This window comes from Myotis daubentonii, chromosome 7, assembly GCF_963259705.1.
Source record: "Myotis daubentonii chromosome 7, mMyoDau2.1, whole genome shotgun sequence".
Classification (NCBI taxonomy): domain Eukaryota; kingdom Metazoa; phylum Chordata; class Mammalia; order Chiroptera; family Vespertilionidae; genus Myotis; species Myotis daubentonii.
Window position 1 is genome coordinate 85,801,282 of NC_081846.1, and position 23,374 is coordinate 85,824,655.

At 48.4% G+C, this 23,374-nt stretch overlaps 1 protein-coding gene across 1 annotated transcript; it reads left to right on the top strand.

Moving 5' to 3' along the window:
* Positions 1-8: 8 nt before the first annotated feature.
* DBI (diazepam binding inhibitor, acyl-CoA binding protein) lies at positions 9-5,247 on the top strand. The gene is made up of 4 exons (XM_059704678.1): positions 9-164; positions 1,194-1,311; positions 3,461-3,523; positions 4,964-5,247. Exons 1-4 carry the CDS (start codon positions 156-158, stop codon positions 5,035-5,037), a joined length of 264 nt encoding a protein of 87 aa, XP_059560661.1. The 5' UTR covers positions 9-155; the 3' UTR covers positions 5,038-5,247.
* Positions 5,248-23,374: the final 18,127 nt, after the last annotated feature.

Below are 23,374 nucleotides of genomic sequence, written 5' to 3' on the forward strand. Positions count from 1 at the left end.
ACAGATCTGGCTTCTGATTGGCTGCCGGGCGCTCGCCCGAGCCCCGTTGGCCTGCGACTGCGCCTCTAAAGGCGCTGCCAGACAGCTCTTGCGCTACTTCTCCCAGCTCCTCGCCGCGTCCGCCAGCTTCTGAGTCCTTGCACCTACCCGCCGGCATGTCTCAGGTAGGACACGTGCGGGGCTGCGGAAGGGCAGCGGGGCGGGCAGCCGGCGTGGGGACCACCCCGCAGGCAGAACCCTGGAAGGTCTTTCTCTTCCCGGCTCCGTTCTGCCTCCGGGACCCGTGCCCAGCCCTGACCCTTCGGACAGAGCCTTGAGAGCGGAACTTTCGGTTTGGGGCTCCCTACACCGCCATCCACCCTGCAGCTGCTGGCAAGTTGCCCATCGAGTGGACTTCGCGGTGAAGCAGGGATAGGGATCGGAGGCGAGGGTCCGAGGTAGAAAGAGGAGGGGTAGAGGGTTGCATGGCTGGAAGGAGAAGGGGCCGAGCCCCCCATCCGGAAGGACAGGACATGAGTAAGGGCGGAGAAGGGAAGCGAGAAGACCGTGGCTGAGAGTTTGGAGGTCAGAAGTAGGAGCCGAGTGTCCGTGCGGCCGGGGGAGGGTGCGCCGGGGAGAGGCGACCCCCGAGGTCTTCCCCTCCCTTGAATGTGGCCGCTTTTCCGAGCCGAGCTGTGCTGGGCGACCTTTGGCTCCTCTTCTCTCTCTGTCTCTCCAGTCCGGCACTGGGACAGAGGTTGGCGCTGGACGCCCCAAACTCGGGGGAAGGGGGCCAACTGACTCAGGCCCTGACCCTGCTGTACTCATGCCCTGCCCCCTTTTCAGCCGTTTTAGCCTCCCCTGCCCCAGGTCAGGGCTTCACTGGGACCTCAGCCACCCCCAGGGCGACCGGTATTGCCCAGGCGGTGGCCAGCCGCCTTTCCTGCGAGTGCACTCCCACTGCAGGCAGTCTGAGCCTTCTCCTCCCCACGCCATTTCCAGTACCTGACACCCGGTGCATGAGAGCTTTCTTAATGTAGTTGTCAATAGGGAGCCTGTGAGCCACCTCCTTGTTTTGCTGGATCTTTCTCGCTGTCCGGTTGTGGGGAGGAGGGGACACACTTTCCCTCACCTGCGTTACAGGAGTGCTGCCTCTGCAACTCCTCCATCCCTTACCGAGCTCCATTCAGGCCTCTCCTCTCCCTCCCATTTAGGCTGAGTTTGACAAAGCTGCTGAGGATGTTAAGAACCTCAAGACCAAGCCAGCAGACGATGAGATGCTGTTCATCTACAGCCGCTACAAACAGGCGACTGTGGGTGACGTGAATACAGGTATGCTGAGACGAAGCGGGGTGGGTCCCTGTCCATACGAGCAGACCCGGCAACCTCGGTGGGTGCTGGGACTCTTAATCTGTGGGAACCTCGCTCAAAACCTTCTGAACTCTTCTGAACTAATTTTTATGACGTTCCTGGGGTGTAAGCCGGGAGAGGTTCCCCGAGGTCATGTTCCTGGATTGGGTGTACAGACCCTGCACTGTTCTTGGTTCTTGGTAGGTCAGGTAGCAGAATTCAAATCCTAGACTTTACTGATCATCAAGAGCATTTCCCATCTTCTTGGGAGGTGGTGAAGTCCAGGCCCCCAGCTTGGAAGAGACTTGCTCAACTCTCAGCTCACTAGTAGCTTTGTTGAAGCATAGTGCTTCCACCCTAAACCGGCAAGATCAAAGTCTCCGCGCACTTGGCAGGGGACCAAGCCTAAATCAGGAGCAGAGAAGCAGCTGGCTTCCTGGGACAGGTCAGAGCATTTTTTGCTGAAACATTTCCTGGTGTTGAAAAGTCTTGGTACAAATTTTGAGGCCATAGTTTGAATTCATGTATTCCATAGTACTGCCTTTCCTGCCTCGGCCAGTTTTTATTCTGCCCCCAAAGTCCCTGGTTCTCAGGTGTATACTTTGCTCTCAGGAAAAATCTCCCACAAATCAATAAGAAATAGACTAACAATTCGGGGGGTGTGGGGGGGGAAATGGTGCAAGGGTATGAACATACAGTTCACAAAAAAAGACACTCAGAAAACTAAACAGTAATGCATGAGGCAGAGAAATGGGTTAGGCAGTGGCATGATTCAGTCAACGCAAGGACTCGGAGGTGGTGGCCATGGCACCACAAAAGGAGGTTACCTCCTCCCCTCTCTGATCAGGAGGGTGAGTGTGGCCCCCAATTCCACTGCAGTTGGGTTGGAGGTGGAGCCAGGTGGGCTGGCTGCGAGCCTGCTGGATGCAGAAGTGCCCAGAGGTAGAGATCTGGTGCAATGCCAAATCGAACTTGGGTTCCCAGGGAGGGCTGAGTTGAGAAAGGTCTCGTGGTGGAGGTGAGTTTTATGCTGGGTTTATAAGCTCTGTCCTCCTGGGAAGGGGGTGGAGAGATGAAGTGGGGGTGGCTAGAGCCGCCAAGATACTCTTCGGCCAAGCAGTGTTTTCACAGAGACTGGGCCTGCCCTGCTTTCACGTGAGGGCAGGTAGGCTGGCTTGGGAATCTGTAACTTCTGGGTCAGGGAGGTATCAGCACACTCTCAGGCTTCACAGTCCAGTACAGTAGCCACTAGCCACACATGGGTATCTAAATTTAAACTGAAGATAGTTCAAATTAAATAGACTCAAAAGTTCGGTCTTCAGTCGCACAAGCCACTATTCCAGGAGCTCAAGTGACACAAGTGACAAGTTGGACAGTGCAGATGCACAGCATTTCCATCATCACAGAAGGGCCTGGGCGGGGGGGGGGGGGGGGGGGGGCGGGGGGGGCGGGGGCGCTGCTCTAGAAGTTGGTTGATGACTGCGGGTGCAGTTCCTCCCAGGCACCTCTGGGAGTGCTTCCAGAAAGCACTTAGGCAGGCGTGATGTTCCTCTGGCACAGGGTCCGGGCTGTGGGCGCCGTGGTTGCTCCCCTTGGCTTGGTTCTCTGCGTGGCAGGGAATAGGTCAGCAGGGAACTCGTGAGTGTGTTTCCCAAGTGCAACTGATAAGTCTGTAAGCATAAAATCATGGTCTGACTTAAAGAAACGTTGCTCTCAGGAAAAATCTCCCACAAACCAACAAGAAATAGACTAACGAGTTGGTGGGAAAATGGGGCAAGGGTATGAACATACAGCCCACAGCAAAGGACACTCAGAAAACCAAACAGTAATGCATGAGACAGAGAAATGGGGTGGGAAGGGAACCTCACAGTACTGTTTCAAGTGCAGTCTTTAAAAGGAGATGTTTGGGGGTTCACTTCTGAAGACAAGGACCCTCTAGTAGGGAACAGGTGCCCTTTCACTTTCTCTGGATTTTAAGTTTGTATTCTGTACACTGTTCTGGGCCATTTACCTTCATGAGAGCGTAGAAGGGATCGGTGTGAGAGAGAGGCCTTTCCTGGCAAGAAAGAAAGCTGATAGTTTTCCTTTGGAGCTGGAAGCAGACCGAATGTCTTTCCTTTTCTTGTTGAAGAACGGCCTGGGATGTTGGACCTCAAAGGCAAGGCCAAGTGGGACGCCTGGAATGCGCTGAAAGGTAATTGTCTCACCCGTGCCCCTCATTTGTGAAGCCCAGTCATGAAATCCTCCTGATGATGGCGTGCGAGGGGTGAGGAGGGAACACGGAGTGGGTGAGGCCCGGGCTGGACACAGCTTGACCCGTGTCAGAATGGAAAAACACTGGGCCACCTACTTCTTCTCTGAATACCAGCAATGCCTTCTCCAAAAGCACCGTCTCCAAGTCGTGGGTCATCTGGAGAGGAGGGACAGGGGCCAGGCCACTGAGGAACAGAGTAGAAGTCGATATAGTTGGCGAGGGCTTATATATACTCAGAATTAGGGGAGGTTTGCTGCCCACAACTCCTCTCCCCCACAAGGCCAGGCAGTGACCCCGTAGCCCAGGCAGCCCTCCCCAGTCCCCTTCCAGCCAGAAAGGCACAAAAAAGAAAGGAATGAGCTAATGCATGGCCAGCCTCTGGCCCTCGTAGGTTCAGTGAATGGCGCTATTCTGCGCTAAGCAACAGCAGCCAAGTGTCCCGGCTCCGACTTAATCACGTGCCACCTGCACTAGCAAGACCTAAAAGTTGGCACTAAAGTGCCTGCCAGCTTTTTTGTTCTTGTAGCTAGCTTCTGAATAAGCCCTCTGTCTTCCTGCAAATGAGAAACACTTGAACTCAAAAAGGATCAGAATACAATAGAAACACTCCTAGGATTTGAAGGAACTGGAACAGGAATGCCCGTCCGATGGGGCATTTCCATGCCATCCTCAGGCCCCTCGCACTCAGTGCTTCAGACACGCTCCGATTTCCAGCAGGTCTCTCTCCTTCACGTGGACCCGGGAAAGTAGGTGTTACTGTCTCTGAGGAATATACTAGTATAGTCAGCGTCTCTTACACAGCAGCAAGAAGGCAAAAACTGGCCTCATCCCCCTCCAAGAGCCAGCTACTTGCTCAGAGTTCTCAAAACTTTTCTCGTAGCTTCTCTCTGGGGAGAAAAGGGTGCTTGGCTCTGCTGTTTCACCACCAGCTTAACAGCCCTGGGAGTTAGGAGCCCAACAGAGAAATGCTTGACAGGCCAAAGCAAACCGGGAAGTCAGCAGGACCCGTAAGGCCCTGTGGCTCCCCAGGTGCGGCTCTCCTGCCTGTCTGGAGGGCCCCGCCTTTCCCCAAGGCTCAGACTAACCCCTCACTCACGGCAGTGGGGGACTTACAAGGCCAGCAGGCCATTGGCAGGCCTCGGGACAGCCACCACATTGGTTCAGTGCTTTATGGAGCATTGAGCGTTCTCTGTGGGCCAGGCTTCTCGAGTTCTTCGTCAGATCCCGGCCAGGTCTCCGAGGTGTAGGGAGTAGGGCCCCCCCCCCCTTTGCAGGTGAGGAACTGAGCCTCGGAGTGTTAAACCAGAGCTGTCTGGGGCTCTGAGGCTGCCGCTCAACTTCCGTGCTGCCTCTGACAGACAATCTGTTGATTCCTTACAGGGACGTCCAAGGAAGATGCCATGAAAGCGTACGTCAACAAAGTAGAAGAACTAAAGAAAAAATACGGAATGTAGGGACTGGGTTTGGCTGCCAGCCACGCATGTCATCTAAACTGATAATCATGCCTTGTTTTTCTAATACCACGGATGAAGTGAAATAATGAAGTTAACCTTCTCCTGAACACCGTCCAGGATACGGCGCTAACGTTAGGAGCGGGAATGGTTACTCACCTTGCGGAGTAGTTTTTATCTATAGACCAATTAAAACTGCATTTGTTACTTTAAGTCTTTGGTAATCTGGTTCCTTGAAATAATTTTCACTTCCAATCTCACTTCCTTTTTCTAAAGATTTTGTCTGGAAGTGTTTGAGCTCTGTCCCCTCCCCGGTCCTCTGCCAGGAGTGAGGCAGGCAGTGCCACCTGCTCCAGGCCCGGAGTGCACTCACCCCCTGCGGGGAGGCGGACGGCTGTAGGAGTGGCCTTTCCCGCCCCGTATCCCTCCCAGTTCCAGCGCACCCTTCAGGGGCCTGGCAGAGGCTTCAGTCTGCAGGTACTTCAGCCCCTGTCAGGAACATTGCTAGCCTGCTGCTCGGAGGAAGGCAGGGTTGACAAGTGTTCGAGGTCTGTCTCAGGTCCAACCAGTCCTCAGTTCCAGAGCCGGTGAGCAAGGAGTGACATGTGCACCTGCCACGGGCGTTCCCGAAGGCCCAGGGGAAGCTTGGCCACAGGCAGCTGGGCAGGAGAAGGGAGATCGAGACCTGGGGACGGGGTAGGCAAGGGGTTAGGCTGCAGAGAAGAAAGACTAGAGCTTGACCCTGGAGGATGTAGGTTGTTGAAAAGTTAAAAAAAAAAAAAAAAAAAAGAGCTGTCAGCTGTCAGACCCTCCTTTCAGGGTGTTCCCCTTCAGTCGCCGAGGTCCTGCCCGGGAGATGAGAGTTCCCGTTTTGCAGGTGGTGATGTTGGGACTGACGGGGAAGCTCTGAGGCCAGGCAGCAGTCAGTGCTCCCCAAAGCCTGTGCCCTGCCTAAGACAGGTCAGCCTCACCCCGGAAGAACAGGCCTCGGCCTTAGAGTGACTTGCCCAAAGTCACTGCTGGTGAATAAACTAAGAACCATGATTCAAGCGCAGATCGTGGTTCAGATGCCAGCACCCCGGGTGGCCTCAGACACAACCAACGCTGCAGTGGGAGAAGGGGACAGCAAGGAGGGCACCAGTGTGGCTGGTGGGCATGCCTGCCATGTAAAATGTAAACACAATCTGACCGTAGGGGATGGGACGCCATGGGGAGCACATGGTCAACAGCTGTTGAGAACAGCGATTCTTCCAGTCCAGCCCAGCCTGCCCCCCCCCCCCAGGGAAACCAGGCCCGCAGCCCAGAGGTAGACCAGGGAAGGTTGCTCCAACGAAACAACGGGGTCACGGTCCAAAACCCCAACATGTGGCCCAAGTGAGGTGACATTCTGAGTAGCAGTGTCATCTATGTGGGAGACAGTCTTTCCTGGTGCTGATGTAACTGAGGGCGGATGAGGCAGGAGCCTATAGTCCTCTCCACCCACCTCACAGGCACCAGGGAGGCGGACGGAGCCACAGCTACTCACCTGGACCCATACCTGGACCATCTCCATGGCTCAGGTATTGGCTGTTTCAGGAGCGAACCAGAGGATAAACAACCTTAGATGAAGTCCAAGGCGTGGTTCTTGTCCAGACAGATCTGGCTCCAGGAGGCTGGTGCAGCTCCCCAGAGGGTGGAGGTGAGCATTAATGAGATTATGTGAGAAGCTCCTGGCATAGAGTGCGTGCCCTGTGTGCCTCTTTATCGGGAATTTTTCCACCAGCTTTCAAATCAACTCTTGTCTCTGACACCATCGGAGTCACGGACCGAGTCCAGGAACAAGTGATCTCTCCTTCGGTGACACTGCCCAGCTTTCTGCCCTATTTCCAGCCTGTGAAAGGCAGCCTGGCAGACGTGTGCTCAGGCCCCGTGCCACCGCCTCTGGGACAGAGTGGGCGGGGAATGGGCCTCCGCCTCAGGAAGCCTTGATACAGTTCGTCTGGTGCGCGGAGCCGCACTGGGCTAAGGTGGTTTTGACGACTCGGCAGTTCTCTGTGGGTGCGATGGGAGAGAACCACTGGGAGTGAAAGGCTTAGACCCAAGGCCCATCTGCCGCCTCTGGTGTGGCCTCTAACGGCCATCATCTGCTGAGAAGCTGACGGGCCAGGCCCCCACTCGGGCTCTTTGATTTGGTTCTCGAATGCAGTACCCTGCTCCTCACTGCTGTGCAGTGGAAATTACTGTGCTCATTATTCACTTGAGGAAATTAAGGCTCTGGCGATGTGTGTGGGTCTAAACTCAGGGCTCTGGTCAGGCCCTGCTCATCCCCTTCCATCATGTTCCTTCTAATGGCACTGGCTGCCCCTCAGCTCTGTACCTCCACTGTCACTCAGATGATAGGGTGACCCCCACCTCACTGGGCTAGCATAAGTTCCAGCGCAATAAATCCCTCGCCCGCTGCGCAACTCCTTCCAGAAGAGCGGCTTAGGAAAGCAGGTCACATCTCCAGGGCTGGTGTGGGACCCAGACAAGCCAGACTTCTGAAAGTACCTGAGGTGATTCTGAGGCAAGGCCAGGTGAGAGGGCCCTCCCTCCCACTCACTGTGAAGCCGCGGTACCAGTTTCTCAGAAAGTGATGCTGGGGTGGTGTTCTGAGAACACGCCCCCAGCAGCCTCAGGGCCAGGCCTGCTCCCCTGGCTTCTGCAGCTGTCCATGCACAGCCCAGCGGTGTGTCCCACACAGGGTGTTATTTGGGAACAAATGAAGCAATGGGAGCAGAGTGGGGCACAGGCTTCCCCTCTCCTCTATCACACGCCCACAGCGTACCACAGGGTACCAATGCCCGTCTGGCTCTGGTAACAGACTTAGCTGTGAATCCCACTTCAGCCTCTCAGGTGCTAAGTCACTACCTTCCTGGAGACACACTGCATGCGGACAATGGGCTGATAAGGTGGGCCAAGTGCTTAGCACAATACCTAGCAAATAGCAACTGGCTAGCAGCCTGGGGGTCTTTCCCAGCTGCATCCTCACCCTCCCCACCACTGCACAAATCCTGCCTTGGGGCCCTGAAGTGCTGCTCCCCACCTTGGCAGTGCTCCAATAATTTGGGGGTCAGCCATGCAAGTCAGTGGGGGTTTTCCTAGGATGCTCTCCCCACACCAAAGTAGTTCCTAGGTCCAAAAGCCTGGGAACCAGTGACCACACAGGGACCACCCAGTTTGGGGACTTGGGAAGGCCACTGATTGCCCACTGCCCAGGGTAGAGACAGGGAGTGAGTTGTGTCACCTGTGTAAGCCTTGCTTTCTTCATCAGTAAAAGGGCTGGCCAGGAAGGTCATGTGTCCAGTGCAGATAAGAAGGAGAGCCACGGGAGGGGGAGGAGAAGGCCCTGGGGGAGGTTGGCTTGGCGGAAGTCAGTCTGGGAAGTTGGGAGGGGGTGGTTTGAGCAGCCAAATGAATACAGATTAACATTCAGTTACAGGTGTTTGAAGTTGAGGATGAGTCCAAAAGTACCCAGGAGGCAGGCTGCAGCGAAGCTGTGCCCTTGGGACCTGGGCCAGGGCAAGACAGCACCTCTGCCCTTGGCTGCTCCCAGGGAAGAGAAGCTTGGAACTTTCTTCTCTTCTTTATGAGTATGGTTGCAGATGATCTCTTTTCCGAAAGAACATCGGGTAACTAAGAACAGAGCAAAAAATAAGCAAAGCGGCTTCGGGATAGATAACTCAGGCGCCAGCCAGCCTTGCCTGAAAGAGCTGTCTGCAGAGCGCTCCCAGCACTGCCCCTGCTTTGCAACTCCCCTGCCTTGGATACATCTCAGTCCTTGGAAGACCATGGTCAGCAAACCACGGCTCACGAGCCACATGCGGCTCTTTGGCCCCTTGAGTGTGGCTCTTCCACAAACTACCACGTGTGGGTGTGCACGTACAATGTGATTGAAACTTCCTGGCCCATGCGCAGAAGTCGGTATTTTGTGGAAGAGCCACACTCACGGGGCCAAAGAGCCACATGTGGCTCACGAGCCGCGGTTTGCCAAGCCGCAGTTTGCTGACCCTGCCCTACACCAAAAAGTTTGGGGATTTGATTCCTGGTCAGGGCACAAACCTAGGTTGCCAGTTCAATCCCCAGTTGGGGTGCATACAGGAGGCAATTAATCCATGTTTCTTTCTCACATCATTGTTTCTCTCTCTCTCTCTCTCTCTCTCTCTCTCTCTCTCTCTCTCTCTCTCTCTCTCATCTCCCCTCCTTCCCTCTCAAATCAATAAACATATCTTCAGGTGAGAAAAAAAAAAAGGAAAAAAAGGGGGGACTGAAAAATGGAAGGATTTGAGGGGCAGATTACCTGGGCCCTTAACACTATTTTGCCTGAGCATGGCCCTGAGGGATGCTGTCAATTCATCAAGCATAAGTTGGAGTGGAAAGAGATGGGCTTTGCAGAAAGACTTGAATTTGAATCACAGCATGGCCACTTTTGTTCTTCATGACCTTGGGCAAGTTTCTTATTTTCTCTGAGCCTCAAATATTTTGTCTATAAAGTAGGAATAATCTCCATGTTGCACAATTGAATGATGATTTAATAAATGTCTAATACACAAAAGAAAAATGAATATATAATAGCTATTATTAATCAACAAAAGAGTTTGAATAAAGAATGAATTAATCTTTTTAGGGCCTTAAGATTTAAAAGATTCTGGTTAGGTAGCCCAGACTTCCTCAACCTTAAGTTGTATACTTTTGTTCCTGTTTGCTGGGACTAGCGTCCCTTCTTTTGAAGAATAATTTCCCCTCTCCTATTCTTGGGGAATTGGCCCATCAGAAGCCTAGCGTATAGTAGAGATTACTTTTACTGACGGCCCCAACATAAAAATCCTAGGGAAGGAAGGCTTCCAGTCAAGATGTGGCGTAGGTAAATGCGGTAGTCAACCCACCACCACATCAAAATTACAACTGAACTACAGAACAACCATCATTCTGAATCATCTGAAATCTAATTGAACACAAGTCCTACCACTAAGGACATAAAGAAGAAGCCACATCGGACTGCTAGGAGGGCCAGAGACTCAGAACAGGCTGGCTCCACACCATGTGTGGCAGTTAAAAATCGGGAGGGATATCTTGGCTTTGGAGGTCCCCCCTGAAAGGTGAGGGGTCCCAGCCTCACAACAGCTTAGGTTAAGTTCCCCCCACACCCAAGGTTAAGTTCCCCATAACTTCTGGCTGTAAAAAACAGCAGGGTGAGTAAGACAGAGGAGTCCCAGGCAGTTTCTCTTAAAGGGCCCACGTACAGATTTACTAGGACTCGCCCACTCTGAGCTCCAGCGCTAAGGCAGCAACTCGAAAGGCAAAAGGGACATGTGGGGATGGACTAAAGCATCTGGCATCAGGGTGAGAGCTGGAATGCTGGCAGAAGTGCTGGCAGAGGCCATTGTTCCTTTTCTGAGCTCTACCATATCTGAGTCTCCATCAACCTGACTAACACTGTTCACTCCTCCCTGGTGATCCTGAGACTCCACCCCACCCAACTTGCTGGCCCACTGAAGCTGTTTCCAGTGGCTTTTCTATATGAATTGCCTGTCGTGGCTCATGCTTCAGACTTTCCTAAGATCTCTCAGACAAGCAGCATCTGGCCTCAGCATACGACGTGCCTCTCTCTAAGTGGCCCCAGGCCTGGCACAAGTGGCAGCTGGCCTCGGTTCACAGCTTGGCCTCTCCTGGGCACCTCTCTGCCCAGCACAAGTAGCAGCCACCTGCAGATTGCTTTGCAGCTCATGCTGGGTGGCCCCAGACCGACACAGGTGGTGGATGACCTTGGCCTGCCTCTTCTGGGAGGTCCCAGAGTCGGCACACCTAGTGAACAGCTTCAGACCAAGTCGAAGTACCACCACCCACCTTCACAACCGACACACCCAAAAGGGGCAGACTCCGTGGGTACAAGAGCCCCACTAAAGTAAGTCCTGCTCTGGGGGAGCAGGAGGGTGGAGGTACCTGTACAGCTGATCCTCCAAGTGATCACGGCCAATTCTTGCAGCCAATCTGCCTCCCATTGACATGCCAGCAACAATCAATTCTCAACTACAACAGGAAGGTGTACACAGCCTACATGGGGGGCCCACCTGGGACACCCCTCGGGTGATGGGGAAGGCTGTGCCACTGTGCTGTACAGGACACCTACTATATAAGGCCACTCTAGCTACTTAATACATAGAAACAAACATAGGGAGGCAGCAAAAATGAGGAGACAAAGAAATGTGTCCCAAAGGAAAGAACAGAACAAAATTCCAGAAAAAGAGCTAAACAAAGTGGACAAAAGCAATCTACTAGATGTAGAGTTCAAAACACTGATTATAAGGATGCTCAATAAACTTAGGGGATGAATAGATGAACTTAGAGCGAACTTCCACAGCATGAAAAACTGACATGGAAACCATAAAAATGAACCAGTCAGAAATGAAGGATACACTAACTGAAATAAAACATCATTTACAGGGAATAAACAGTAGAGTGGATGAAGCTGAGAAGCAACACAGCAGTTTATAACATAAGGAAGCAAAAAACACCCAATCAGGACAGCAAAGAGAAAAAATAATCCAAAAAAATGAGGATAGTGTAAGGAGCCTCTGGGACAACTCCAAGTGTACCAACATTCACGTCATGGGGGTGTCAGAAAGAAAAGAGAGAGAGCGAGAAATTGAAAACCTATTTAAAAAATAATGACAGAAAATTCCCCTAACCTGGTGAAGGAAATAGACATACAAGTTCAGGAAACTCAGAGTTCCAAACAATATGAACCCAAAGAGGCCCACACCAAGACACATTATAATTAAGATGCAAATGGTTAAAGACAAAGAGGGAATCTTAAAAGCAGCAAAAAAAGGAGTTATCTACAAGGAAGTTCCCATAAGACTGTCAGCTGATTTCTCAACAGGATCTTTGTAGGCCAGAAGGGATTGGCAAGAAATATCCAAAGTGATGAAAAGCAAGGACCTATAGCCAAGATTACCCTGCAAAGCTATCATTTAGAATCAAAGGACAGATCAAGATCTTCCCAGATAAGAAAAAGCTAAAGGAGTTCAACACCACCAAACCAGTATTACATAAAATGTTAAAGGTTCTTCTTTATGAAAAAGAAGGAAAAAATAATTTAAAATAGTAATAATAAAATGGTAATAAATACATATCAACAATTGAATCTAAAATAAATAAATAAACAAACAAACAAGCAGAACAGAAACAGACCCATAGATATAGAGAACATTTTGATGGTTGCCAGAGGGGAGGGTTTTTGGAGGGTTGGGTGAAAAAGGTGAAGGGATTAAGAACTATAAATTGGTTCCTACAGAATAGTCATGGAGATGTAAAGTACAGCATAGTGAATATAATCAATAATCCTATATAATAAAAGCCTAATGTGCTAAGTGTCAGGTCATCTGGTCAACCTTTCAACCAAAGCATAATATGCTAATGATATGCTAAGGCCACTCAACCATTTGCTATGACATGCACTGACCACCAGGGGGGCAGACATTCAATGCAGGAGCTGCACCCTGGTGGTCTGTGCGCTCCCACAGGAGGAGTGCCGCTCAGCCAGAAACCAGGCTCATAGGAGCAGGCCTAAGCCATCAGTTGGCCATTTTCCGAGGGTTCCTGGACTGTGAAAGGGTGCAGGTCAGGCTGAAGGACTCCCTCCCACCCCTCAACCGAAATTCGTGCACTGGGCCTCTAGTATTCTAATAACAATGTATGTTGTCACATGGATATGAGATTTATTGGGATGATCACTTAGTATGTTATATAATGTCTAATCACTGGGGTGTACACCTGAAACTTATATAATATTGTATGTCAACTGTAATTGAAAAATAAGAAATAATTTAAAAGAAAAAGAAAGAAAATCCTAGGGAAGAATGATTTCTTAGGTTGCCTGACCATCTCTGAACCAAACCCATCCTCCCAGAGTCTCTAGTTGTAGGGATAGTATCAGCTAGAGTTCTTGCTGTCATTTAACCCAGTGGCATGGAGGAAGCCATGTGCCCTGGCAATAAAATGATGTTAATATGCAAAGAGAAGCAGAGGTGAGGGATCGGCAGGAACACAAAGCTCTGCAACATAATCTGGGTTCTGAATGCAGCCGTATAAGATGCCAGATGTACCCTGCGCTTTTCATATTGAGGTAGCTTGTCATTTTCCACAGAAAAAGTAACAAACAGTGTTCTTAACTCTCCTGAATTGACCAGCCTGGTGAGTGTATTAGTGTTTTTTGCTATTATAATGCTCTTAACAAATAATCCCCACAGTCTACCTTATAAAAACAAGCATGTATTTCTTACGCACGAGTCTGCAGTAGTTTAGCTCTGACCCTGATGGATTTTCTTGAGATTAGCTGAGCTTGACTCCAAGTTGAAGTTTGTGTCCATGTCTATTCCACATATCTTCTCATTCTTTTTAAAAAAAACACAAAACTCTTTTTTAAATATATTTTTTTTTATTGATTTCAGAGAAGAAGGGAGGAGAGATAGAAACATCCGTGATGAGAGAGAATCATTGATCGCTGCCTCCAGCATGCCCTCCCACCCCCCCCCCCAACCCCCCGCCGCCCCACTGAGTATCGAGCCCACAACCCAAGTTTGCAACCTGGGCATGTGCCCTTGACCAGAATCGAACCTGGGACCCTTCAGTCCACAGGCTGACACTCTCTCCACTGAGCAAAACCAGCTAGGGCTTTTTTTTTTTCTTTCTTTCTTCTCATTCTTGAATGAGCATCTATCTGGGCATGTTCTTCTCCGTGAAGATTGCAGAAATTTCAAGGGGTCGAGTCCAGGTGTGTACACACATTCAAAGACTCTGCTTGGGTCACATTTTAAAATAAAAACAAGTTTCAAGGCCAAGCCCAATGGTTGGGGATATTCACTCTGCTTACTCCAATGAGAGGCACTGCAGAGTTTCATGGCAAAGGACATAGACGTATAACTCTGTTAAAGGGAGGAAGAGAGAAATTGAGAATAATAGTCTAGAAAAGAGGATAGGCTTGGGAGCTGGAAAACCCTAGGTCACAAATGTAGCTCCATCCGTCATGCTTTGACCAAAAGACATTCTCCTTGGTCTGTGGAGATCATCCTTTCCATCCAACTCACTAATTTCAGAAGAATATACATGGAATGATGGGGGAGAAAAGGGCCATCCAAGTAGACATAATAGAGGGGCTCCCGCAGTTATATTGAATCATGAGGAGAACGTGAGGATGGAAACATAAAGATAGAAGGATCCTGATTCCTGATGATTCTGGAGAAGCACTGAATTATCCCCGGGCTGCTTACCTGAAGACTTCTTCCTGTAAGAGAATAGTCCCTGAGTGTTTGAACTACCTTTTCCCGGGCACTGTCACTTGCAGCCAAACACAATTCCCAGTGGTGCTGTTGTAGGCAGGTGGGAACAGCACCATGTGTCTGACAGGTGGGGTCAGACCAAACCTGGGTTCAACAACCTCGGTACTTGGGTTCTGGCTAGGAAAGAATTCAAAGTCCAGACCCAAACTGTAAGAGAACATTTATTTGGTAAATTACAGAGATAGAAGAAGTAATTGTTAGAAGAAATGAGCTTGGGAAACAATGGGGGTAAAGGAAGGGCCCTTGGAGCTTGGGGGTGAGGAAGCTAATGGTAACGTGCCTTGGAGGGGGGGGAGGGGAGAAAGGGAAAGGCATGGGTGTGCTCCCTGGAGGTAGAGCACACTGGGTCCTCAGTCCTAAGGGTTTTAAGGGTGGAGATTTTAGGAGAGGTACCAGGGCAAGATCTCAATAGACTATTCAGGAGTTTTCCAGGTGTGTCCACTCAAGGTTGTGGTCTCCACTGATTGATTGGCCGGCACCTGGGCAGGAGGTCATCATTCCATGCAGCTGGTCCTGAGGCTGGTTTTGTTGCTTATCTGGGCCTGGAGCTGAAAGACAACTTGAAGCCTAGATGTTATCTCTAGGGAGGAGAGGTCACGGTCCAAACCTCATGACCATGATATGCTAGGGGAGGAAAAGTCACACTCGGGGCAAGGTCCTGCCCTACAATTGATTGTTCATTGCTGGCATCTGGGACTTTCCACCCTGGTGACCTTCTGTACCCGGCCCATCGTCTTTGCTCAGCTCATGTCTGTCTAACTGCCTACAATAGTACAGATGCTGTGATTAGTCAGGACTGTCCATATAAGATAAATGTGGTAAAAGTCAAATGTGTGAGATCCAAATTCTGGAACAGAAACTACTGCATTTATAGTTATCTGAAGGCCTTAAAATTTTATGTTTCAAAAATAGAAAAAGAAGAAGATACAAATCTAGGTGATTTTTTTGAGTAAGAAAAATTTCTTAAATTGGGGCTGTGAGTACATATCAGTATGTGTTATATTAGTCTCTGCATCTCTCTATATGTTTAAGTATCTTTTCAAAGAGTGGGAGGAAAAGAAAATCCCTTTAGTACCCATTCAGATCACAAAGTCTAATCCGACAAACTTCCCCACAGGTGAGCGGAGTTGTCTGGTTTATGCCGCAGTGGTCAACCCTTTAACCCTCCTTGTGATGGAATTTTATATCCATGCCCTTTGCTGTGTCCCTTTGAAGACCCTCCCAGTAGAATGGGTGAGTACTCACCTCCATGCCATTGACTCTGGGCTTGGTCATGTGACTTGCTTTAGTCAATGAAGTGTGATCAGACATGATGCAAGCAAGAACTGTACATGTGCTGACTTGGCTTGGTTTGCCCTCTTGTATTTCTGCTGTCGCCATGAGAATATTCCCGAGAAGCAGTGTGCCAGGTGAATGAGAGCCAAGTAGAGCACACCTGAACCTAACCCACAGCCTCAAGTCAAGACCAGTCGATCCCAGACAAGCCTGACAGAACCACCATCAACTGAAGACCTATGAGCCGGACATGGGTAAACACATTAAGCTCCAGGGTCTGGGGGCTGTTGGTCATGCAGCATGATCATAGAAGGCATCTGTGCGGAGGCATTTGGTGCTTTTGCCTTTGTGATACTCTGTCTCCGTTCTATTGGTAACAATTCGTCTGGCATTTGAGCAACTGCCAAAAGGTGGTTCTGATAGGCAGCCAACAACAGAACCTCATCCCAGAGATGGACATATCATGAGTCCATTCAAGGCAGCAGGAAGGAGGAGGGAAATACAAAAGGGTACTTTTTCCCTTCTAAGTATCTGTGGTAGGCAGACTGACAGCATCCCAAAGGTGTCCATGTCCGGATCCCCAGAACCTGTGAATATGTTAGGCTACAAGGCAAAGGGAAATTAAAGTTGTTAATATTCTGACCTTAAAATAGGGAGATGAGTCTGGATTATCTTGGTGGGCCCAGTGTAATCACAAGTGTCCTTAAATGTGGAAGAAGCAAGGAGAATGGTTAATGTCAGAGTGATGCAACATAAGGACTCACCTGGTCATTGCTGGCTTTGAAGATGGAAGAGGCCATGAACCGAGGCACGCGGCAGCCTCGAAAAACTGGAAAAGGCAAGGAAATGACTCTCCCCTGGAGCTACCGGGAGGAATGCAGTCTTCCTGACGCCTGGACTTGAGCCCAGTGAGATCGCTGTCAGACTTCTGACCTCCAGCGCTGCAAGAAAATATGGGGGTGTGTAGTTTTAAGCTACTAAATTTGTAGTGACTTGTTACAGCAACAAGAGATGATGCAGGGTTATAGAAATAAATGCAGGATCTGTCCTTAAAGAACCACACACACCTCTGCTTGTCTCTCATCAGCCAGAATTTAACCACCTATCCATGCCTAGCTACGAGAGACACTGGGTACATTGTCAACCCAAATAAAATTGGGCCTGGCCGGTGTGGCTCAGTGGTTGAGCATCGACATAGGAACCAGGAGGTCATGATTCAATTCCCTGTCAGGGCACATGCCTGGGTTGTGGGCTCAATCTCCAGTAGGGGGTGTGCAGGAGGCAGCTGATCAATGATTCTCTCTCATCATTGAGGTTTTATCTCTGTCTCCCTCTCCCTTCCTCCCCAAAATCAATAAAAATATATTAAAAATAAAGAAATAAAATTGGGATGTCATTAACCAGGGAATGGAAAAGTGTATATTGGGGTGGGCTGCCGGGAGCCGGTCCATGCTTGCTGTTTCAAGGGACCTGGCATATATGGCATACTTTTCTTAATATGTTTGCTCACCTTCTTGGCACTATGTCTTTTAACCAAGGTCACCTCTGAGAAAGGTTGTTTCCCCAGGTAGGGATTTTCCCCTGAAGTTAGGGAGGGAATAAAACCCCTTAACTAAGTGCCAGGTGGGTAATTAATCACTTTAACTACGAACAATCATGCTTAAGCTACATAATCTTTACTCCCTGGAATGGAGATAAGAAACGCCCTAACCTTTGGAATAGAGATTGATGGGATTGAATCAACTGGTATAAATACAGATGTAACAAGACAGAAAGAGACAGAGCTTAGAAGAGAATTCAGAAGACAGAACCTACACGGAGCCTGGAGACAGAAGAACTTCACTGGAGAGAACATGGCAAAAGATCCTGGACTGAATCTGACTATAGAACATGGCAAGAGAACCTGATTAGAACCTGGTGACTGAGCCTGGCTGGAGAACCTAGTACAGAACCTGGCTGGAGAACCTAGCGAGGGAACATGGCTACAGAACCTCTCTGGAGATCCAGACCAGAACTTGGCTGGAGATCCGGGCTAGAGATCCTGGCTAGGCTGCTGATCAACTGAACACTGTCTCCGTGTCATTCCTTCTTCGCCGACTCCATCTACGCCTTTGGGAACCCCTGGACCTGCTGGGGTTGGACCCCGGCAGTGGGCAGGTGGCAACTAGGTCACCAAACTCCATTCCTTGAGCCCTAGTGATTATCCAAGGGTGGGCATGTGACTTCACAGACTAGCTCTGACCTGTGATTGTATTTAGACACCGGAAGAAAAAAGTTATCTGTTGCTGTGTGACAAGTCACCTCAAAAATCAATATCCTCAAACAACAATAATTTCATTATTCTCATGGCCTGAGCTTGACTAGACTCAGCCGAGTGGCTCTTGTGCAGCCCGGCTCATGTGGTTGCAGCTAGAGGATGGTGGATGGAGTCATCTCACACCTTCCTTAGTCACGTATCTGGTGGCTGATGCTGGCTGTCAGCCAGAACACCTACCCTCGGCACTTCATGTGGCTTGGGTGTCCTCACAGCATGGTGGCTGAGTTCCCAAAGTGTCTCGAGAGATCCAGGCAGAATCTGTATCACTTTCTATAACTAGCCTCACAACTCACATAGCATCGCTTCTGCCATAGTCATAAGCCCACCCAAATCCAAGGAGAGAGAACACAGACCCCACTTCTTTTTTAAAAAAATGTATCTTCATTGTTGAAAGTTATTACAGATGTCCCCTCCCACTCCCATTGGCCCCCTCCTTCCCACTTCCGCCCTAAGACCCCATTTCTTGATGGGTTGAATATCAACGTCACTTGTAGGAAAGACCTGTGGGATGGGAGACACTGTTGCAGCCATTTAGGGAAAATATAACTTGCCAGAGATTCATGCCTTATCCCATGAGGCCTCCATCGAGCTGTTCTTTCTGGATAACTGAGCCATTACATCCCTCTTTAATAGTTCAACAACATGATAATGCGCATCTCACTGGCCTGCTGTAAGAATTGGATGACTGATAGTGTGTACAGCATTCACATCGCAATTAGTGGAAGTTCCTTCCCTAGCTCCCTCCCTCCCAGTGACCCTTCCCTTCCCCTGTGGATAGAGGGAAATGGCAGCTAATGCCACTGATGTTGCAAGATGGCAGCAGAGCCACCTTTACCACTATAGACATTTCACAGCCCTGGCTTGCAATTCCACTCTCGGGAATTTTGTAATACATTTGTTCCAGCCCAATGCAGACAGAACCCTACGCTTTAGCAGTAGCCTCTGTTCCTTCCACCCATTGACTTAACATTCCCATCAATTGATCCTAAACTGGGATCTCACTATCTTCATATTATAAGGAAAAGAGTTTTCAAAATGATTTTTAAGAGCTTGCTAAACAGGCGTGGGTGAGAAAGAGACTGTACCCTCACGTTCTCTCGGCTAACCTAATAATCTAAAGACATGAGACAGATAAAGAAGAGAAAATAACCAAACTTAATATGGACATATGCATGGGAACCCCACATACATGCGAGATTCAAAGACCAAAAGGAGAAGTGTGTACTTTTAACAACCTGGGGGGGGGGGGCGGGTGATGTAAGATGCCCTGGGGGCTTCAGAGTGTCATTGCAGGATGATAAGAGTAGCCACTCAGTAATAAGAAGTTTGCCCTGACATATAGATAGGTAAGGAAATGGTTATCTCTAATAATCTCTTATCAGCACATAAATTCTGTAGGTAGTTAAGTGGGACAGAGTTTCTTTTGAGACCACAAAGTCTTAGTTGCCTCTAGCTCAAAATAATTGCATATCACAGAGGCATATCTTGGGGTGACTTATTCTGAACCCCCACACAAACCTTTTATGATAGTTTCTATAAATATATCATATCCCAAATTCCCAGGTGGACACATCTATATCCCAGTTCCAGAGTGCTGCCTTTAAAACTATGAAAAGAGAACAAAGGGTCTCTCATAATCTGCTAGTGCACACACGGTGTATAAAGTTCTATAACTTGATTTTCTCCCCTAAAATATGTCTGCATAGCCCTGGATGGTGTTCCTCAGTGGTTAGAGCGACCGCCTGTGAACCAGAGGGCTGTGGGTTTGATTCCCCGTCAAGGGTACCTGGGTTGCAGGTTCCAAACCGCCCCCACTCAGGGCTCCTGCAGGAGGCAACCAATTGATGTCTCTCTCACTCTCTCCCCGTCCTTTCCTTCCTCCCTTCCACTCTCTCTGAAAAGCAATGGAAAAAACATCCTCAGGTGAAGATTAAGGAAAAAGAAAAGCTCTTTCTGGTAATTTATAAAAGTGTTTTCATCATCACATAATTGCCAACATTGAATATTATTTAAAATTCTGTTTTGTTTTTATAATTTGACAGGGAAAAAATGTAGTGTCCTGCAGTTTCAGCCTCCCTTACAGTGAAGAAAATTTGAGAGTTGCCTTCTCCAAGATCTTCTTTCATGGCCTCTACTCCTTCACAGCCTCTCTCTCTCTCTCTCATTATCATCATCATCATCTTATATAATCTTGCATAATTCATAATTTCTGATCATTTGTTTTCCTTCCTGTTAGATTGGAGCTCTTCTCGCAGACTTTTCTCTTTCTCAGTTCCAGCTCTGCTCTCCAAAGCCTAATTCTGCCAGGAAGCAGTGGCCAGATGTTTTCTGTTAACCAAGGTCCTGCATGTTAAATAGTTACCCAGAAGCCCCTGGAGGCAGCAGCGGTGCTGAGTGGGGCTGCCACACACACACATATACACACACACACACACCACACACACACATATACCAAACACACACCACACATACACACACCACACACACACACACCACACATACACATATACCACACACACACACACACACACACACACCACACACACACACACACACACACACCACACACACACCACACCACACATACACATATACCACACACACACACACACCACACACACACACATACCACACACACACATACCACACACACACCACACACACACACACACACACATATACCACACACACACACACCACACACACCACACACACCACACCACACACCACACACACACACACACATATACCACACACACACACACACATACACCACGCGCACACACACACTCACATGAAAACCAAAGGCCAGCCTTTTCTGGCCTCCGTGCAGATAGCAAGTGAGGAAGCAACCCTCCTGACCCACACACACTCACAAGATTCAAAGGCCTGTGCAGGCACCCGATCTGCTGCGTGGGCAAAGGGAGTGGTGTTCCGGGCCCCGAGGGAGGAAGCTGCATCTGGCCGCCCGTCTGAGGAAGCAGGTGACTGCGGAGGAGAAAAGCTGACCTGCACCAGAGCAGACTATGCTTTGGCCACACCAACCTTCCAAGGACATTCGGGCCTTTCTACTCATTTATTTTTGCCCATTTTGTTATGAAACTTTTCAAACCTACAGAAAAGTGGTAAGACTTTTACAGTGAGCACCCATGCACCCACTACACAGGTTTTTACTGCATTTTACTCTAATTATTTTATTAAATAGCAATTTACCCATTAACTCTGTCCATCCAGCAACCCAAATTACTTTTGATGCATTTCCAAGTAAGTGGCAGACATCAGTAAGCGTCTCCCTAAATACTTAGGCATATATATTATTAAGTAAAGTCCAACATTTTTTAGTTTTATTATTTCTTTTGGGTAAAAGTTATATACAATAAAATGCAAAATCTTCAATGTACCAATTGATAAGTTTTAACTAATGCATATACCTGTGCAACCTAGATCCCCATCAAAATACAGAACATTACCATCAATCCAGAAAGTTCCTTCATGCCCCTTTCCAGTCATTACCTGTCATCACACTCCCAGAGGCAAATACAGCTTTTATTGTCTTTCACCGGAGATTGGGTTTGCCTGTTCTACCACTTACTAGAGATGGAATCAGATATTTGTATTCTTTGTGTAAGACTTTGAAAAATATATTTTATTAATTTCAGAGAGAGGTAGGGAGAGGAAGAGAGAGAGAGAAACGTCAATGATGAGAGAGAATTATTGATCGGCTGCCTCCTGCATGCCCCTTACTGGGACCAAGCCCACAACCCGGGCAAGTGCACTGACCTGGAATCAAACTGTGACTTCCTGGTTCCTAGGTCATCCCTCAACCACTCAGCAGGGACCTTTAAGGACACTTTATTGTGTAAGAGGAAACTGACAAACTATAGGGCCTGCTGGAAACCCGTTTCATTCAGGGACAAGGGAACAACTTTTCCCGTTAAACAACATTGAAAGTGACAGTGGGAAACACCATTAAGAGAGTACAAAGGCGTCCTAGCCTGTTTGGCTCAGTGAATAGAGCGTCGGCCTGTGGACAAAGGAGTCTGGCTTCAATTTCAGTCAAGGGCATATGCCCAGGTTGCAGGCTCAATCCCCAGTGTAGGGTGTACGGAAGGCAGCCAATCAATGATTCTCTCTCATCATTTATCTCTCTCTCTCTCCCTCCCCCTTCCTCTCTGAAATCAATAAAAATATATTTTTTAAAAAAGAGAGTACAAAGGCAAGCCACAGAGTGGGAAAATATGCTTGTAATATGTCTATCCTATAAGATTATCCAGAACATATAGAGAACTCATACAAATTAATAATAAAAAGACAGATATCTGCCCTGGCTGGGTATCTCAGTTGGTCAGAGCGTTGCCTCAATACACCAAGGTTGCAGGTTCAATCCCAGGTTAGGCACATACAAGAATCAACTAATGAAGGCATAAATAGGTGGAACAACAAATCAATGTTTCTCTCTTTCTCTCTAAAAATCAGTAAACAAAGTAATAATTAAAAATAATTTTAAAAAGACAGATAATGGGAAAATGAGCAAAAGACTTGAACCTCTCAAAATAGGCTATCCAGCCCTGGCCAGGTGGCTCAGTTGGTTAGAGGATTGTATCAAGCACCATGGTTGCAGGTTTGATCCCCAGTCAGGACACATATAAGAATCAACCAATAAGTGGAGCAACCAATAAGTGGAACAGTAAATCAATGTCTTTTCCTCTCTCTCTAAAAATAAAAATTTAAAAATACAAAAAACAGATAACCCGACAGGAAATGGAACAAAAGACTTGAACCTCTCAAAAGAGGCTATTCAAATGGCCAATAAACACATACAAAGGTATTCAACCTCATTAGTCATCAGGGGAACTTAAAACCACAGTTCAATATTTTGTACAACTGTTTGGCAGTGTCTACTAAAGCTAAATATATACCCAATGGCCCAGAAATTCAATTCCTGGTTATATACCCACCTGAAATGCATACCTACATTTATGAAAAGACTTGCACAAAAATGCTCATAATGGTCAAAAACTGGAAACAACCCAAATGCCCATCAACAGGAGAATAGATAAATAATGTGGAATAGATAAACATAGAGAATACAGTCCAAAGCCTGTAAGGAATCATCTTCAACTTGATGAAGGGCATGAACAACAGAACTGTAGATAATACACCCAATGATGAAAGACTGACTGCTCTCCCCCTAAGATTAGGAACAAGGTCCAGACATCCACTCTCACCACCCCATTCAGCAGCGTGCTGGAGGTTCTTGCAAAGCAATGTGGCAAGAAAAAGAAATGATGGCATCGAGATTGAAAAGAAGAAGAAGAAGAAGAAGAAGAAGAAGAAGAAGAAGAAGAAGAAGAAGAAGAAGAAGAAGAAGAAGGAGAAGGAGAAGAAG

Excerpts from the sequence above, each read along its gene's own strand:
- DBI (XM_059704678.1), top strand. Across the intron at positions 1,312-3,460 it reads TGTGGGTGACGTGAATACAG|AACGGCCTGGGATGTTGGAC; the intron begins GTATGCTGAGAC and ends TTCTTGTTGAAG. Across the intron at positions 3,524-4,963 it reads CGCCTGGAATGCGCTGAAAG|GGACGTCCAAGGAAGATGCC; the intron begins GTAATTGTCTCA and ends GATTCCTTACAG.